This window comes from Balearica regulorum, chromosome 5 (assembly GCF_011004875.1).
Source record: "Balearica regulorum gibbericeps isolate bBalReg1 chromosome 5, bBalReg1.pri, whole genome shotgun sequence".
Classification (NCBI taxonomy): domain Eukaryota; kingdom Metazoa; phylum Chordata; class Aves; order Gruiformes; family Gruidae; genus Balearica; species Balearica regulorum.
In genome coordinates, this window is record NC_046188.1 from 40,338,572 (window position 1) to 40,357,882 (window position 19,311).

The 19,311-nt window shown below is 37.8% G+C and overlaps 1 protein-coding gene across 22 annotated transcripts in view; it reads right to left on the bottom strand.

Moving 5' to 3' along the window:
* Positions 1-19,311, bottom strand: part of NUMB (NUMB endocytic adaptor protein) — a 96,476-nt gene that overhangs the window by 16,858 nt on the left and 60,307 nt on the right. For 10 of the 22 annotated variants that reach the window (XM_075754341.1, XM_075754340.1, XM_075754335.1 and 7 more), the window contains 2 exons: positions 6,936-7,010; positions 1,616-1,693 (listed from right to left, as the gene is read on the bottom strand). In XM_075754341.1, coding sequence (XP_075610456.1) covers positions 1,616-1,693; positions 6,936-7,010 — 153 coding nt within the window. The remainder of the gene's footprint in view (positions 1-1,615; positions 1,694-6,935; positions 7,011-19,311) is intronic. The other 12 variants (XM_075754357.1, XM_075754355.1, XM_075754346.1 and 9 more) reach the window with 2 other exon arrangements.

The following is a 19,311-nucleotide window of genomic DNA, read 5'->3' on the forward strand; positions in this document are numbered from 1 at the left end:
TGCAGTTTTTCCCCTAGATTTGGCCTCCCGTTGCAGGCCAAGCTGTAATAAAGGCACTGCCATACTGACGCTGTGGGGATACCTAAACACTATGGATTTAAGTGGTTTCAGTGCTAACTAATCAAACTTCACAGGCTGAAATAGAAGTAGGTCCCTCTTTGGCAAAATATTATAATAAAATGCAAATCAAATCTACAAGGCCATGGCAAAGTACAGGACTTTATAAAAAAGCTACTAAGATGTAATAGGGAAGCTGGCATATTTAACAGATAAAAATCCGTCTTTGACTTTTTTAGTTAAGTGCTATGCAAAGCTCTGTCCTTCTACATTTCTACTTTCTTATGTATCCTAACATAAATTGATACCAGCAAGCAGAAAGAAATGCAACATACCTGATCAGGTTGAGGTGGGGGAGTTTCCGTTTGTTTTAAACAAATTGTAAGTAGTAGTTAGCATTTTCAATTGTAAAGCAAACGGCATGTTTACACTCCAATGTTTGTAGATTCCAGCTCTTAAATTTTGTTAGTACGTAGGAATGATCTGATAAATCTGATAGATATCCCACCTATGGTATTTTGGCCCTTCACTATCACTACACTTTAGATGTGTGCTTTCCCAGATCATAGGAAGAAACTTGAATTGGGAAAACAGCTGTCCCTCTGTGACATGCAACATTATCTGAGTGAAAGGTGAAAACAAAGCAGCTGAAAAAAGAAGACTTTATTTACTCTCCAAGCAAAGCCAAAACAAATTTGTGACCAGAAAATAATCAGCTCCAAAAGATTTTTGTTTGTATGGAAGTTACAAACTTGTTACTTTCTACTTGAGCCAAGATTCATTTTATAACAAAATACTTCAGAAGCCATATCTTAGATTGTGAAAACGAAATTTTTTTTTTTTTTAATAGGAATTTGAAACACAGAGGTAGGGAAGAGATGAGAGGTAAAAGACAGAGCACTTTCAGAGGTTTACAGGACCTCGTGGAGATGGAGGCAGTACAGCGCATTCTCAATAAGCACAAAGAGGTGCTTCCCTTCGCGTCTAAGTCACTGCGCTCATGAAAACAATAGCAACGACAGAAACTAAATTTTTCAGTTATACAGTTTAATTGCAATTAAAACATAGTAGACAAACGCCTGGTCTCATCTTCATTTACCTTTGAATTAGGACTGTGCTCAAAAAAGAAAGGTTTAAGAGGTAGTATGTGTAGGCACACTGCTTTCTCCCAATGCTAACGTTTGGGTCAACTCCTGGTGCCAGGCAGCCGATCATGAAGCATTCACCAGGCACAGACCCCAACTGCTCTGTAGATATTTGCCCAGGTGATGTAGGCTGGCAGAAGTTTAAGGGTTTAAAAGGACAATTCACAGTTTTTCAGGAAGATCAAATCACTTCAGAACACTGGATTTCCGATACTGTCCGTATGGATTTAAGCTTCTGTTTCAGATTGCTTTTTTAACCATATTCTTTGTTTGATCAACATATTTCCAAGTCTGTTTTAGAAGCAAATATTCTGAAATGGATTAGGGGACTCTCAACACCCTGATTTTATGGCAGTGCTATACCAGGGATGTAACTCCTTATAGTGCAAGCACAAACGAGGCATTAAACTTACTTTTCCAAAGAAGCCTTTGAAGAACTTCCTTTCCTGGAGGAACAGGGGGGACAAGTCGAGCGCTATTACTGTAGGTAGCTAAAATGTCCCAGGGTTTCAAACCAACAAGCACACACAAGAATAGGGTTTGGAGGGAAAGGAAGGGGGTTTTAGAGTTATCCATGAGAAGGTGCGACAGGCAAATGTGAAAATAATCCCATGAAAATGCAGATCAAAGGGCACGCACACAATTCTAACAAGCTACTGTCCTGAAATTGGTGGAAAGAAGAGAACCTCAGCCCCAATTTCATGCAAAGTGGTTACTTTATTTTCACTCTCCCTTGTTTAGTCCCTTTTAGTTAGGTTATAAACTAAACTTGGCAGCAGACATGGTGGTTAAACAATTAAAATACTGTACGGGCCCTTGTGAAATGCAAAGTTCTAACTCCAGAATTACAGTCAAGTTTGCTCTGTATCCATCAATCTTTCCCAAAGCAAATGCTTTGTAAACTGGAGAAACACATGTGGTTGTAATAAAGCAGGGTTAAACACTGCTTCATTTTATTCCATTTATTTGTTGCTTTGCTTTACATGCTACTCTTAACACTTCACATCTTATGCAGTCTTCTCTAAACAGTCAGGAATTTCATCTTAGCTTGTGGTACAACTACAACAGGAATGAGATCCCTTCCTCTTTCATTCTCTCTAAAGCCTTCCAAGGCTTTATACAATATCTATACAAATACTAGATACTCCTTCTACAACTCTGAATTGACAGGCTGAACATGACCCCTTTAAAGTCAGCTCAGACAGGGACAGACAGTTAAGCAAGTGCAAAGATACCAAGAGCTTCACTACAACTTCCTAAATTGCTTCAGCCTGAAAGTGATTGTACCGATTGCCAGATTCACATTACAAAAAAGGCAGCACATGGTTTTAAGCATATTTGCATGCAGTTTAGTTTACTGGCTTTATTTTCATACCAGACTGTGAAAAGAAAACTGCAAGATCTGAACCAGTTCTACTGAGAGAACACTTCGCCAGGCCTGGTGCTCTGTGAGCACAGCCACACACTGCTCCACACTTGAGGGAAGCTGGTATGAAGCGTCTCGCTGTTCCTGCTATCTTTCCAAATTGTTTCGCTCGTAAGGAAACTGTGATATAGCACTAACGGGGAGGAGGTGAAGAATTGCAGATGAGACAGAGAGCCGCTTTGTGACAGCCCCTGACCCCCACATTAACACCCTGCAATCCCAACACATTGATCACTGATAACAATACTATATTAAAAATATTATTACAAATATCCTGAGGCAGTGATTGATAAACAAGGTTATATTTAAAACAAAGCTATGGTTCTGACGCAAGCCAACAAAAGCCAGGAAACACAAAGTTAAGAAGGGAGTGTCAATCTCGACTTTGCATTTCCTGACTTCTGTTGCTGTGCGCCTCTGCCCGACGTTCTTCCACAGGGCTTTTTTACTGAGTATCTCTAACATATTTATGTCACTCAGACACTGTATAAAGAACATCTCTAAGTTCAGTCAGCTGAAAAGCTTAACAATTTTTAGAGGCAGGAACGGTTATGTATTTGGACAGGATATGCAGAACACTAGGAGGGGAACTAATGGATTAATCACAGTGTTGTGTACATAATGAGAAGGGGTTGGATGCTGCTGCCAAGTTGAGCAATGACTATTGCATTGCGCTAAATAACAGCTTTTTAAAGATAGCAAAAGCTAAAGAGATTCACCAGAAGCTACCTCATTTTTAGGTGATGGTTAATTTTGCTCTCAGCAAAATGCTTGTTAAGCAAGATTATTTTTTTTTTATAAACTAGAAAAGGTTAATGGAAAAGGCATCATGCAAAATGGGTTTTAAACAACACTAAGTTAATGTAGTTTAGAGATAACTAACACATGTTTTAAAACATTAAATTATGTCTCTTTACCTGCTAAAACAAGAACATATATTAAAACAAATGCATCATTTAAAACAAAAAGTTAGAAACCAACACTGCACACTAAAGCTGATTTAAAATCAAAACATGACATGACAGAGTATACTTTTGTCTTTTACACTTACAGGGCCCTTATAAAGTTATTTTCCAGTTTGTGCTAAATATTTTAAATTCAGTGAAATGGTTCTGAAGAAATCATTTAATCCTTAGTGTCCAAACACAAGGATCCTACCAGATATGAAATGTCTACACATTAGTCTTTCACAGTTAGTGATATATCTCTATTGAGGTAAAAATGTAAGCTACATTGGTAATAACCTACTAAGGGAAAAATGCAAGCTCCATTGGTAATATTAACCCATGTTAATAATAGACTGATAGCTGAATACAGGGGTTTCTGATCTATTAATGAGATTGCAATGCTATTTCATCAGACAGAAAATAGGGACATAAGTTTGTCTTCATTCATTCTAAACAATATTATAATCTGCACATTATAGTATTGTTGGTGTGCAATTTCAGAGCTATAAAACTGTAACAACAGATCACAGTATGGATGTGGGATTCTCCAGCTAAAAGTGGCTTCTTTTACTCAGTTGTCAATTAAACAATGCCTGAATAAAGTGCTCACCATCATCTGGTTTCAAGTTCTGCAAGATGCAGTGCTCAAAAATAATTACACCACATTAAATGAGCAGGTAATAAAAAAACCCTGAAAGGTTGTTTCCCACAATAAAGAGACAGAGAGATTTCTTTGCATCTTTTCTTTCAAAAAGCAAAGCAGAAATTAAGCTATTCCTAAAACCACGATTACCACTGTTCTACATTCTTCTTGAGAAATCCCATAAAATGTTTTAAAATCTACTAGGCAACCCTAAAAAAGAACAGACTTCAGTTCCCCAAATGAATTGTTGGAGGACAAGAATTAAGAGAAAAAATATACCTATTAAAATAAGTAAAGACAGAACAATTTTTAGAAGCTACAAGATACGAGTATTCAACAAATCTGTCTAAGAGAACAGAACTATTATTTATTAACTGGATTTATAAAACCTACACACTACCTGCAAAGAAGACAGTAAAGATTAAAATAGGCCACATACATTTCAATGTAGTTTAACCATATGAAAAGTGAAGTCCAATTTCCCTTAAGCTAGTCTTTCAGTTTGAGCACTGTAGCTCAAACTTGTAATTCTTTCAAGAGCAAGAGAAAGCCCATCAAAATAACCCAGTACTGTGAAAGCAAGAGAGTACCAAAAGAACAAACTGTTTTCTTATCACATTCCTTGCATGCTGAAACATCATCCAGTGTCTTGGCTTTTGCTAATTAAGAGAGTATATTGTACAGAAAAGAGCTTTCAGTAATAGTAGAGTCCTAAAGAAATGCCCCCAGTTTAAAACCTACGTGCTGGGGGGTGGGGGGCAGGGGTTGAATTGCAGTGAGCAGCTCCAAATGAACCTTGGATCTGATGGAGTCTAGCAACTAAAGCGGACAAAGCAGTTTCAGTAGTCTGAATCTTCCTCCTGGGGCCCAAAGAGAATTTCACCTCTGCTTCTCAACTTCCAACACTGACAAAGGAGACAATGCAAATTGCAATTGTAAGAGACATGTGCCTGTGTCTGATTTATATATAGACATCAAAAACTTCAAACAGCAGAAGAAATTAGAATTATCTGAAGAAAAATGTTGAATTTATGAGAACGGGTAAGTTCATGCCGTTCATAATTTGGAATAATGACATAGCACAGAATAGGGAAATGAAATTATTTACTTCCAGAGAATGCACTGTAAAAGTTGGATATCCAAGTCTGACATTTGAAATAGTAATTCAGGTGATCAAGAATCACAATCTTGGAATTATTCCGATTCCAGAGGAAACTGGGTGCTATGCTGTTACTGTCTCATTACAGCACAGCTACACTAAACTGGCCTGTGGGCTTAAAGTTTATGAAAAAACTAGAGAACAAATACTTCACAGCATAGCTCCCCAGAGAAGAGAATGAGAGAAGTTGCATAAAGTAGATACTGCAAGGTTATTTGGTGTGCTAATAGAAAGTATTCTGATAGAACAAAAACCAGAATGAAACAAAAATGGATGCAATTCATTATATGGTCACTACTTGCACTTTTAGCTACGTAAACTAAATCCATAGAACAAAGAAACTCATTTGTATTTTGTGTGGCCCTTTTTAATAAAAATCAATCACCAATCACTGTTGGGCTGAATGGGAACAGATGGGATGCAGCTTTAACAGGTTGCTATACATTAGCCTAGAGAGAAAAGAATGAAAAGACTTGATTTTAATCAGAGCCCTAAACCAATTCAGAAACTTCACAGCACAACAGAAGGAAGAAAAGATAGCCCATCATACTCTGTTTTGTGCTAGGAAGAAGGGAAGAACAGGTTTAGTTGGAAGCCATTTGAGCTCTCACATTTGGTGACGGGGAAAAAAAAGAGATGTCCCGTAGCAGATATTTTAAGTTAGCAAAGGTGCAATAGAAGTGTGCGATGTACTTTCAGTAATTTTGTTGAGCTACAAGGATACAAGAGTTTCTTCTACCAAAGGCATCACTGAAGAACATATATAGCTAAGACACATAAGAGAAGTGATGAAAAGGATTGCAGTTCTCTACCTCCATTCAGACTTCAAATTTGAACATCCTTTCTCCTGTTTTCTTCAATGCTGTTTTAGCCTCAGTTCCTTGATAGACTATCACTGCCTTTCTGGAGTTTGCTATTTCCTCAGGATTTTGCGATACTACTACTGCAGGAAAGAGATGACAAGACCTCTTTAAATGGCCACAGAAATACAAAGAGCTTTGAACGAGTGCCATTTACGCGAGCAAACGTTCACAGAAGCCAAACAAAGAGCAGCCCACTTCATGACATATCAGAATTAGGCAGCCTTCAGGCCACTTTGAGCAGATGCAAGCCAGATTATTTCATGCGTGACTACAATGTTGCAGTGCATTAGAAAAAAGCAGCCTAAATCAAGTAATATTTTGTATAACGGTGAATTAAGTCACTATTAAAGTGGCAGGCAACAGAGGGAGAGAGAGGGAGAGGAAAAGAGAGAGGGAGAAAGAACTGTTAAAAAACAACGGTTGAAGTCCCAACTTAGTCTCAAAGGTCACAGAGGATATTTTACACATATGTTTTGCAGAGTTTCTGCAAGTAGAAGGCACAGTTGTAACTCTCTCCCTCTCATCATCAGATTAGCACATCCCCCTAACCACAGCAGTGCTCTCAAACCGGCCAACTGTTCTCCTAACATGGGTCAAAAGTTCAGTCTTTAGCTGGGGCACTGCTGCCCAACGGACCTTTTCCAGCAACGCTCACAGCCCCAAAGCCAACTTTTGCACGAAACAAATATACATACAGATTTCAGTCTCTTCACAGCATCTTCACAGATATGCATTCCTCTGGATTCATCCACTTCGACGTGCCCCAAGTACTGCAGGAAAGAGAGTAGCGGGGGAAAAGCTTAATAGTTGCACCTGAAACTCCCTGGGTTTAAAAATCCAATCTCTGAATTCATCTCAGTACAGCTGAGATGACAGACATTGACAGCACTTTGCTAGCCTTCTTTTCAGACCTGTATTTGGAGGTTTGTCTTTGTATTTATATGGGGCACCAGCACCAGCAGAAAAATATAATACATCTAGAAATGCCGAGGGAAAGACAGTCTTTCCTTACAGGGAAAAAATGAAAGTGAACTGCATTTCCCTGCTTATTCAGCATGATCTTTAGTCACTTTTTTTTCCCACTAGCATAGTATGAAAACCTTAAGTCAATATAGAAATGATTGTGAATAAATTATTTTTAATAATTATAAATAAATTTAGTATCGAAAACGGAATTGTACTACACAGTAAGATAACCAAATATGTTGGAATGTTCATGTCCAAACTCAAGACATTTCAATATTGCAAACAGAAAACATCCTTCTTTTTTTTCTCTTTTCCCCCCTTTTTTAAAAATTGTAAACCAAAATTGTTTATCTTCATTACAACACCAGGCTCTTATGTGGACACTGAAACACTCACCATTCTCACAAAAAGTTTTAAAAAAAATCAGTTTTCTGTATACTCGTCTTATCAAGCAAAACCCAAACAAACCAAAACAACAGCAAAACAACAGTGAATAGAAACTGCAAGTTTCAAAGCTTTTAAATTAATAACCCAGAATAATATTCGCCTATTGAGAAAGCAATTTCAAGAAATACATCGGAGTGTAGTGCTCAGGGTACTCTGGATAGTTTCATTTTACATTCTGGGGTAGTAGAAAAAAGCTCTAAGTTTTCAATTTCTCCCTATCCTTTCTAATCATAGTTCTTTTAGATAGGAGAAGGAAATGTTCTCTCAGAAACATTCATATTCTTATTCAAAGTTCTTAATTCTTAAAGAAAACCATAGAAACTATTAAATAAAAGCTTTCTGAAGTTTTGTAATAAGAGGTATAGGTCAAAGAAACCCCAATTTATGTGGCATTGTAAGAATTGTACACAATTCAGCATTTATATTCTAGACTAGCTAGAGAGTGAATACACGGTTTTAAAACATCAGAATCAACACTTGTTCACTTAATGCAGTGGTAAACCTAGGTTTAATAATCCATTGAGAAGTTGCATTCCATCACCAAATATTCTGATGTGAGTTACCAGAAATCTCTCAGGTTTTGTTTCATTAATTAGCATACCATACTTAACTAGATGGACAAAAAAAGATTTCACTCTTTAGTACCGTATTGCTGCACTCTATCAGAATAACATAATAGATTTAACTTAAATGGACAAACTCAGACTGTTTTAAAGATTTAAGAGAAATTTGAAAGTTGAAGGCTTTTTCATGCAAGGCAAGATGTTCCAGAAGAGGAGAGTCTACGTATCATCCTACGTATCATGAAACTGCTGAAAGATGTAAAAAATCTTCAGCAATAGAGGGCTTTAACATTAAATCTCACTATGTGGCATTTTTAAAACAGAGTAAATCTGGATGGAACAATTCTGCAAGAATTTCATGTAAACCAGTCCTCACAGCTGGAGAACAGCTTGAAAAATAAATTGCATAGAAACTACAAGGTAAATAACAGAGATATGACACTTTAGAGCTTTTTCAAATTGAGCTCTGTGAGGCTGAAGTCTTATAATTAAATGCTAGAGCTGCCAAAACAGCAACTGTACTCCCTCAGCTGCGCTTGCCGAACACTTGCGCAAGATACTCATCTCTCCAGAACACACGCTAACTAGAAAATTTTAATCCTAAAAATACACAAACAGCAACAACTAAAGATGCACTTACTCTGTGTCTGGAAGTATATATTTATATCAATAGCTATCGTAGATGGATCTTTGGTTCTGCTGTGACTCCTCTGGAAGTTCCAGAGATGCAGAAATTCTGTGGATGTGCATATTTGTATGGGAAAGTTTTGGGTTTAGTAACTTAAGAAAGTTTGTCAACTTCTCTTTAAAAAGGGAGGGATATAAACAGAAACAAAGCTGAGGTTTAGAGAAGACAGAAAAAAAAGATAATGCATGGAATGAGCCATCTAGTTTGCATGACCAATAAGTAAAGTATCATACAAAGAGAGGACAACTTTCAGATTTACTGAGTTATCTGCAGATCTCATTTACCCCAGTGTAGGCAAAATATTTCCAACTGAAGATCCAAACCATTCAGTCCCTGTACTTGGCAACCTGCCTTTTGCTTGGAAAAGGGAGAAACAGAGCAGGGTAAATATTGCCTCATGTCACACTCCAAAACAGACAACCATTTTCCCGTGTTGCCAAACCTCTATTCAAGTCCCATGCTCCAACTTTCAGCAATCAGTCATGCCACTGCTGCTAGAGACAGCAAGTTTAGCTGCAGTTTTCAATACTACTTCCACTCCAGTGAATGGGGACATTATTGCACATATCAAGTGCATCTACCCACACCAAAAGGGTACAATCCACAGACCTCATTGAGCATCAATCAATTCTGAATTATAAAAGAAATTACACTGCCACACAATACTTCTTTATGATATAGAGGACAAAAGGTGCTTTGTTTGCACTTACACTTTACGCTTTAAGTCCTTCATCAAAAAAACCTTGTTCTTCCCATTGCACCATTTTTGCAGAAGCCAGAAGCTCATCACTATCAGTACCAGTGGCCTTCTACAGTTTACAGGCAGTTTCAAAATTCTTCCAGGCTGTTTTTTTTTTTTTTCTGGGGTGGGGTGGTGGTTTGTTAATTCCTTATAGATACCAATATATGTTTAAGTTTCTTTCTTGTAAAAATAACTTTCAACTGTATAATCAAACACTGTGGTCCTCTTTTTTTAGCCAAGTTTCCCTTAAGCAGCAGGTCCCCTTCCAAGTCTTCAAACTTATTTCTAAAAACTTTCTTCACCCAGCAGGCTGAGAGTATTTAACCAATAATGCAATAGTTATCTGAATTTTAATGGGTAGTAATCAAAGACATAAATATTTCTTCAAGAAACTTGGCAAAAAGCTCTGATACATACTGAGACCTTCTCTAGTACCCTTACATTTTAATCAGAAGTGTTAAATTGTAATTATATCACTACCTAATCTTAGATTTGAAATATTAGCTCAACTTAGTAGTGCAACAGAATTTTATGAATGACATGTCAAAATTTAATAGAAAAATAAAATACAGCTGGTACTTAGATTAAGACATGGTCTGCTCCTTACAGCCTGAAATGGAACTTAAACACCAGACTTCAGGACTTAACAAAAATAAACCATCACCAAAGTCTGTTGTCCCGCCACAGGAAAGAGACTGCATGGAAACCACTTTAAAAAGCAGATACGCAAATCCCACAGTTCTATACACAACCTTTCAGGATCTCTGAAAGGAACTTCCCTTTCAAACTGAAGGAAAAGAAACATACCATGAAGCGCCTGGGCAGCAACTCATCCTAGATAAGTAAAATCTCATGCAAATCCATCATAGCGCATTACCACAAACACATTCAAGGACTGGGACACATAATTACTGGCTGCACAAAATTGATGTGAACTGCGTAAGTCATACCATGGTGGCTGATTACTTTGCAGAACAGTAAGGAAGGGGGTACCCCGCACATATTTACAAAGAGCACTCCTTGTCACAAGGATCACTGCAGCCAGCATTCCTGGAGAAGGCAAGCAATTTTCCATCATGAAAGTGCACATAGTAGGAATGCAGTATTAATATTGAATGCATTCCTATTTAATTTCCATAGCAACCAATGAATGATAGTCAGGACATCAGCAACTCTCAGCCATAAGATCTTCTGTAAGAGATTTAATCATTATACCAGAAATTAACCACCAATGCTTTTGCAGAAAGCTAAAATCCTTGTGTTCACATACAAAGTAACATAAAATAAAAGCTCTAATCCAAATAAAATACTTTCAGGGGTTCTTGGAAAACCCTTAACCCAAACATTTTAAAATATAAGTATTGCTTATTTTAACATTTTCAGGGGAAAAAAAAAGATGAGATGATGGTACAGCAAGTAATTAAAAAAAAAAACAAAACACCTTTCCCTCTTCATCTCTGGGCCTTGTGTTCTCTTTCACAAATGGTGGTGTTTGGTATCAATCTCAAGTCAAACACAGGAACAAGTTAAACTGGCATGTAGCAAAATGCCCTTAAAACTTGGAAAGTGCTTGAGAAACTTTATTCTTTTTCAACATTTTAAACTTTTTCCAACTTCATCTAAAAATGAACAACTTAAGTTACCGTATCAAGTGGTTTTGTTGAAGCTGTCCTACTGCCTTCCCCCAAATATACCCTATTGAAATTGCTCCTAAGAAAACACCAAGAGCTGATGTATCAGGTCAGAAACATTGACTGCTCTCAACATGGATCGAGAGCAGCAGTGAGGAGAAGGACTTGAGAGTGTTGGTGGACGAGAAGCTCAACATGAGTTGGCAATGTGTGCTTGCAGCCCAGAACTGTATCCTGGGCCGCATCAAAAGAAGTGTGACCAGCAGGTCAAGGGAGGTGATTCTGCCCCTCTACTCCACTCTGGTGAGACCTCACCCGGAGTACTGCATCCAGCTCTGGGGGCCCCAGCATAGGAAGGACATTGATCTGTTGGAGCGAGTCCAGAGGAGGGCCACAAAGATGATCAGAGGGCTGGAGCACCTTTCCTATGAAGACAGGCTGAGAGAGTTGGGGTTGTTCAGCCTGGAGAAGAAAAGGCTCCAGGGAGGCCTTACAGCAACCTTCTAGTACCTGAAGGGGGCCTACAGGAAAGCTGGGGAGGAACTGTTTACAAGGGCATGGAGTGATAGGACAAGGGGTAGATTTAGATTAGATATTAGGAAGAAGTTCTTTAGTGTAGGGTGGTGAGACACTGGAACAGGTTGCCCAGAAAAGCTGTGGATGCCCCCTCCCTGGAAGTATTTAAGGCCAGGTTGGATGGGGCTTTGGGCAACCTGGTCTAGCAGCGGGTGTCCCTGCCCATGGCAGGGGGGTTGGAACTAGATGATCTTTAAAGTCCCTTCCAACCCAAACCATTCTATGGTTATATGATTGCTGGTCAGAAACAAAACAGATCTACCATCCATGTCCTAGTACAAGAAATAATGCCCTGATCACTATTCTTTATTTTAATTTCTTTCACAAATGCTTGGCTGACTCAGTTTTCAAAATTTCAAAATTCAACAATAATAGCTGGCAAAAAAAAAAAAATTCTTCAAGAGAACGCCTTCCACCTGGACAACTCACTCGAGCCAGTTTTGTTTGTTCAAGCCTGTTAATATGCTATTACAGACTCTCTTCCAAACAGACGCAGCTACACAAATCATTGAAGTTCCCTCTGCATCAGCAGATGTTCACATGCACTGTTTTATTTGCAATAACAGATAAAGTTCTTCAGATTACATTTGAAACTAGATGGATGCAGGAAATGAGCTTACTCTAAGTCTTGGCCAAGGTGTCCCGTGCTAGGGAACTAGCTGCCATAGAGAAAAGCACACCACCATTTCCTTGGTATTTTCCCTACAGGCAGCAATATTCCTCTTTCTTCCTCTTTGTAAGTACTATTCTCTCTACAAATGGGGTATTATTGGTAACGGTAAGACTGACTACTTGGAATCTGCATATGTAAATATGCTTCTGGAATTGGTATTGTTCAAGAATTAAAGCCTGAGCTCCACAGTTTCACAGTGAAATGCTGTCTTGCAACTAGACATAAGCTTAATTCCAGAAAGCCTGGATACTTCTTATAGCTGAGGTACTTTTCCATGGACTTCTGTAAGACTTACATCCCAATGTTCAATACTTTGTTTCTCTCCTCTCTCACACCAATGCTCCTGCTTTTTTAATTCATTGGTTTGAAGCAGATGTTTGCTTAAACACAGCTGTAGAAGCACAGTCAACAGAAACTCCATGATTAAGCATCAAACAACAAACTAAGCTTAATTCTGCTTAGTCAAAGCTACAGGTTAGTTACAATGCTACACATGTCCTTAGGGTCCAACTTCTTCCACTTACCTAAGTCATCAGAAATGAAAATATCTCATCAACCTGTTAATGCTTCCCCACCCCCGACAGGAGCTGGAACAGCCTATGATGGCTAAATGTCTCTGAATAGTGTGGGTCAAAAGAATCTAACTCTAAAAACAAAGCAGCATCTGTACCAGTAGTTCTCCATGTCTCTTCACATCACACCCACTACAGAGCCACACTGCATTTCACTCACTGGTTCTCCTATCATATTTCTCAGTGTGAACAGAAACAATACTGTGAGAGAACAACAAACACTTCCCATTTTGAAGATGAAGTAGCAAAGCTCAGTACAGGATACACAAATGCTATATTCTTCACATTCTCACAAATCCCTAAAATGAGGCAGAGAAGGAACTCAGGAGGTTATGTAGGACACCACTTGCCTCAAGGCAGGATCTACTTCCACATCTACATCAGAGAAGTCAGCCTTGAAGTATTATGACATTTCTGTAACTGGAGATCAATAGGGTAGACCTTCTACCCTGCAGCTTACATGCCTCACTGTTAGAAAGCGAGGTTGGTTTTTTGCTGAGGAGTTGTTGTTAACGCCTATCCTAAATTTCCCTTGATGATGCTTAAACCTACTATTTCTCCCAGTCCCACCATGGGTGCAATTCCCACCTTTCCAGGAATTCAGCATTAGTAAATAAATCTAAAATTTTAAGGGAAAGGGAAGAAAATCAAGTGTTGATAGCACAAAGTTTTATAAACACAACTGCCCAGGTGCAGGCTGTACCTTTTCTTCAAGTCCTGCAAAAAAATTCAGTTTCCATTTACGACACTGGAAATCTCCTAATTTCAAAAAACAAAACCCAGAATTAAAAAGTGTAACCCAATGAAAAATGTTTGATTTCCAACACCTAATTACATTTAAAAGAAATATGTCTGTAAGGACATCCAAACCATTTTTATGGCTCTAAACATTAATAGTCATATCTTTAAAACAATTTGAAGTTTACTAAACAATTTCAGAATTTGGCCTTGGGCACAGACAGAAAGGTTTTAAAATTGAGTAAAAAGCTAAAACTTCTTATTTGCAAGGCTATTCAAACAAAACTAAGGGTTGGACACAAGCATGAAAAGTTTAAAGATTAGGGATTGCATTACATTCCTTTTAATTGTGACAAAAACGCATAGGAATATACTTGAGGCAAGTCTCACACCTTCTGTTATAATCACCATTATTTTATAATTATCTATCTTCAAGCTTTTTTCCTGTGATCTTAAATGCTGCAGGACTTTAAAAACGTACCTTTGCTTGCTGCTGGGTTAGCATCAATAGAAATGGTTATTGTTCATTGCTAACATCAACTCATGCCTTAAGAGGTAGGGATTTGCAGTGTTTAATGTGTAAGGCTAGGCAACATTTCAGAAATCAGCAGATTTGTCACATTAACTTCTTAAAAATAATTAACATAGTTTCCAAAGACTATTCAAGCATCTCAAGCTTTCACAGATAAAAATATCACATGGCTAACTTAAAGACACTTCAGAACCAGCATGCTTGCAAACTCTTCCACAAGCTACTATTACTTCAAACTAGAAGGGCATTTAAGACCTAACATGAAAGCCACAGTTACCTGCGCTGACTACCAGTCTTTCTGATCTCAAGGAACAGAATAACATGCAAGCTGTATTTATGAACTGATTAAAAATAAGTTATTTTTCATATGAGATTCATAAATTAGACATTAAGCAACAAAGTTTAATATGTAAATCTCAAAACTAAAGAGGACAATTCGGCAGGTACTAGTTGTGCAAGAGCACACAGCAAAGTGACAGAAATGGTCTATTTGCTACTGCTGGTCATTTCAGCAGGGCCACATATGGCCTAACGACATAACTGCTGCCAGGTCACAGGGCTGAGAACAGACACCCACAGGTCCCAGTGAGGATACTCTACATGACTCAGCGCAAGTTGTTCCCATTTCTTCTGACTCTGCTTAAATACAGAGCAATATGGTGTCCTCCAAACATCTCCCACCAAAGCAAGGGCTACACAGGAAACAGTTGAAGTCAATTCTTTTATATGTGAATGTACAACTGCATCCATACAATTTTTATTTGTCTACACACAGAAATCAAGATTCAGTGCAAAAGGCTAATTCACATAATACCAGGCACTCAGCAGCAAATCCTGGGCTTCAAATTCAAAAATACAAATGTGGTTTGTTACTCTTCCACATAGACTTTTTTCACTGAAATCTTTAGTCTTCCAGTTGGAATAAATGGAATAAAGTAGGAAAGTAAACTAGCAGGCTACAGGCAACAGTAGCCTTAGATGCATTAAGGCCAAAGGAACTGACCACCAAAAAAATGAAAGTGACGGAATAAATTAATAATTAAATTAATTCAAGATATATGTGACTGTTGTATCTTCTAGAACCACAAGTAGGAATCGGTTGTTAACATTCTGTTTAACACATCCGGTTAGTTAGAACCACCAAGAACTTGCAAATGTTTGGTTTGTTTAGTTCTGTTAAGTAGAGGGAAATGACCTAATTTTTCTAATATAAATTTCACAGGCCAGTTACTCTAAAGTGCATTTGTATGAATAAAAACTACTTACCCAGAGGGACATTCGAAAAGGCATTTCAGACAAAAGAAGCCCTAGTGTCAAATATTTTAGTCATTAAAACATAGAACAGCTGTGTGATCTCAGTGAGGTAGCGTCTGGAGCAAGAAAGCAAGTTTGAAAATGTGTATGTCAATCAACTTAAGTTTTTTGCAATTATGATGCATAAAGATTGCGTAAAAATAAATTATAGCACTGATAAGCACGGCTGTAATGTCTGTTAGAATAATCTACTTCTGAATAGTTTTAAATACAATGCCTCCATCTAAGTCCCTTATACATTACATGTATCTGGCACAGTCTTTCTCTCAGAGGGAGGATTCACTACTGAAACACAGTAGTTACTTTTTAGTTTGTTAGGACAGTGGAAGAGAATTTGCCCCTGAAAATATACTTCTGCACGGATTTTCCAGCAGCTGTAACAGTGCCACAGTTAATAACGAGGCAACTCTGAGTACATCTGTAAAAGCTGTAATGTATCGTGCCTTCACACCACACAAGTTAGGAGAGCAATACCATTATGTTCCCAATGGAATAGCAAAAGTCTGCGAGTCACACTTGTCTAAACACAAGTTTAAAATCCTTTCCATACCTTTGCTGACAGACAGGCACCTGTCTCTCTGCTGATGCAGCGGAGCGCATAAAACCCATTCAGTCGTATGCTCTAGCATCCTGGCTCTTCTTTCAATGCAACTTTAGTAGATTCAAAAGAGTTTATGCAGAAGAGCACTGCAGGAAAGTCAGTAGCCATTCCAAGGCCCTATTTTGAATGTGTCAGATTACCACCTCAAGCGTGGCTAGATTTCCAACACAGTAAAGAGCCATCTGTAAATACCTCCCACACGCACTAAGATGACTGAGAAAATATGATCAGTAGCTGGTTACATACAACACAGCCACTCCAACTAGTGGAAAAACACAGACTGTTAAACAAATCAAAACAACAACAACAAAAAAAAGTGTTATTGCCTAAAAGCAACAGTATGTACCCAGGATTATCACCACCTCCAAATTTATGAGCACAGCACTGGAGAGAACCAACTGTGCATCAAATCCACTTCCCTGAATTTTAAAGTAACAACGTAACAGGAATTTTGCCAATATTTTCTACAGAGCATCTTCTCTACCAAAATGAAGACGATCCATAGATGCATTAGATCTGCTCAAAATCCAACAGCACACTTACAGACTTTAATTAACAAAAAAGATCAGCTGTGGATGTAGCACAGGAAGAGCTTCAAGAAATGTGCCAACGTCGAAAACCTTTCAATAACATTAGATCTGTTTGTAGTACAGCATCCTCAAAGCACCATGAATGAGCAGCTACTGGAGTCCCTGTCCAACGCTAACAGAACAAAGCCTGGAGGCAGGATGAAATCCTATTTGCAACATGACTTTCAAAGTGCTTCCACATGTTCTGTAATATCTAAAAAGGATAAATCTGTGCTAGCACTCTACAAACACCCCAACTCTGGGCAAAATATAAATGCCTAAAGGCAAGAAGTTAAAAAACAAACCAACTTAACACTACTTTAAGAGAGTGACATATCTTTGTCTTTTACAAGAGAAACTGAGCACAAATGACCCATATTCTGCATTTGCACTAGTCTCCTCTCTCCAAAAAAAGTTAGAGTCTTAGCTAAATAAAATTGCAAGCATCAGAAGAAACAAAGCCCTCAACATGGCTGCTACTACATCAGTTTTGTGTATTTTACTTTCATACAGAAAACCTTAAACACAGCTGTAGGAACATTTGTTAACAATTCTCAGGTCTTCACCAGCTATAGGAGCAAAATCTTTATCATCCCTGCAAAAGCCAGACTGTGGTCTTGCCACTCAGCTATACTTTGAGCTCCAAAGAACTACGGCTCGTGATTTTTAGAGGGTGGACAAGGCAGACCACAAAGAATAAGGACCCTGCCCCTCAAGCACATTACACTGTGGTTGAGCAGCTATACTACAGGCAATGGACCACTCCGGAATTCCCATTTAGGAACTTTAAGAAAATGAAGATATTTTCACCATGTTTCAGATTTGAATGCATTCCTATTCATTAACGGTTTTTCCCAAAATATCTCAGTTTATTCTGTCCCATTGAGGAGCATCAGGAAGAAAAGTCACCCCATCAGATATTTAAGGGCATAGGTGACAGGATACTTTTCCTGGAATGTATGAATTTCTGAATAATACCCAAGAACGTTGTCACAGGATACTCTCCTTCAATAGCACAAAGTTCTATTCTTTTTGTGAGCAAAATATAGTACCACCCACTAAACCGATGACTCTACATCTGGTTTATCTCATTTACTCACAATGGCATATTTCCTGTCTGTATCTATTAAACACCAGTTAACACCCACTTTGCATCTCAAGCCTAATATAAATTTCCACTACTGCTCATCTCGAGGCACAGTATTTTGGAAGATAAATTCTAATCAAATAAGCTAAAATGCCTCTTAATGTTAAATTGTTCTGATTTTAAGTTTTCATCTAATTGCAAATTCTTTAAACATCAATAGTCTACCATTCAGACCAAATCAAGAAACATATGTAAAGATGCATTTAATTCAGAGTATTTTTTCCAAAGAACAAATTAAATTAATTCAGTGAATTTCAATATAAACCATGCAAATAAGAGTAAATAAGTCCCATTATGATGACAGGATGCAAAACCTCATCCATTTCTATGCCTCTTCAGCACAGAATAGCCCAAAACCTTTTCTGACTTTGGGTACATGTGCCCAGAATAGATGAATGCTTCATTTAAATACAGGAAGCATTTGTCATTATAAGTGCAAGTCCTGACTGAGAGTTTAAAAAAAGTCAGTCTTTAAACAGCAAGAAGTGGTTCACACCCTCTGAGTTCAGTAAAGGACTGAAAAAGTCTGACTAAAACTAAATGTCTAGAAATTGAGCATTTTGCTTTTCAACTGTTGGAAATTATTGAAAAATAACAATCCTCAAGGGAACAGTTCTGTTCTCTCCTAGACAGTGTTGAACTTTAATCTAAGTTTGAGCTTCCACAGAGCAGTTACTTTCAAAGCTCTGGCAAAACACCATCTCTGCTTAGTACTGGATCACAATTCCCTCCTCCTAGTAGAAAACTAACACAAGACAAAGACAAAAAAGCAAGCAACCATAACAAACTAGAAACTTTATATACACTTGAGTGTATGTAAAAGCACACATAAGCAACTATAGTAGGGCAAAGTAGGGCATGAACCCATTGTGAAAGTTATCTCAAATTTATTGTGTATCTGCACATACCCAGAGCTTTAAAAAAAAAAAAAAAAGTAACAGGGTGTTTCAAGAGTTCCACCTAGCAACATCACCTATTTAACTATCAGCCAGAATTACTTCAATACAGATAAAACCTAATAAAAGGTCCTTAGGTGTCAGAATCACAGACTGTTTTCCTTGTGCACAGATATTTAATCCGTTAGCTTTCCATAAGTGTCACCTGCTTACAACCTATTGTAGAGTTAGTATTAGCGTGATTTGAGGAAGAAAGCTTTTGATTACAAGGGGAGCATATGCAACAAGACACCTTAAATTTATATTTATTTTTATTATTATATTTCTTAAGTATTAATATTAAACGTATCATTCGAAAATATTAAAGTAATATTGTTTCTGAAATAAAGGGGAAGGAGACATGGTGACACAAAAGA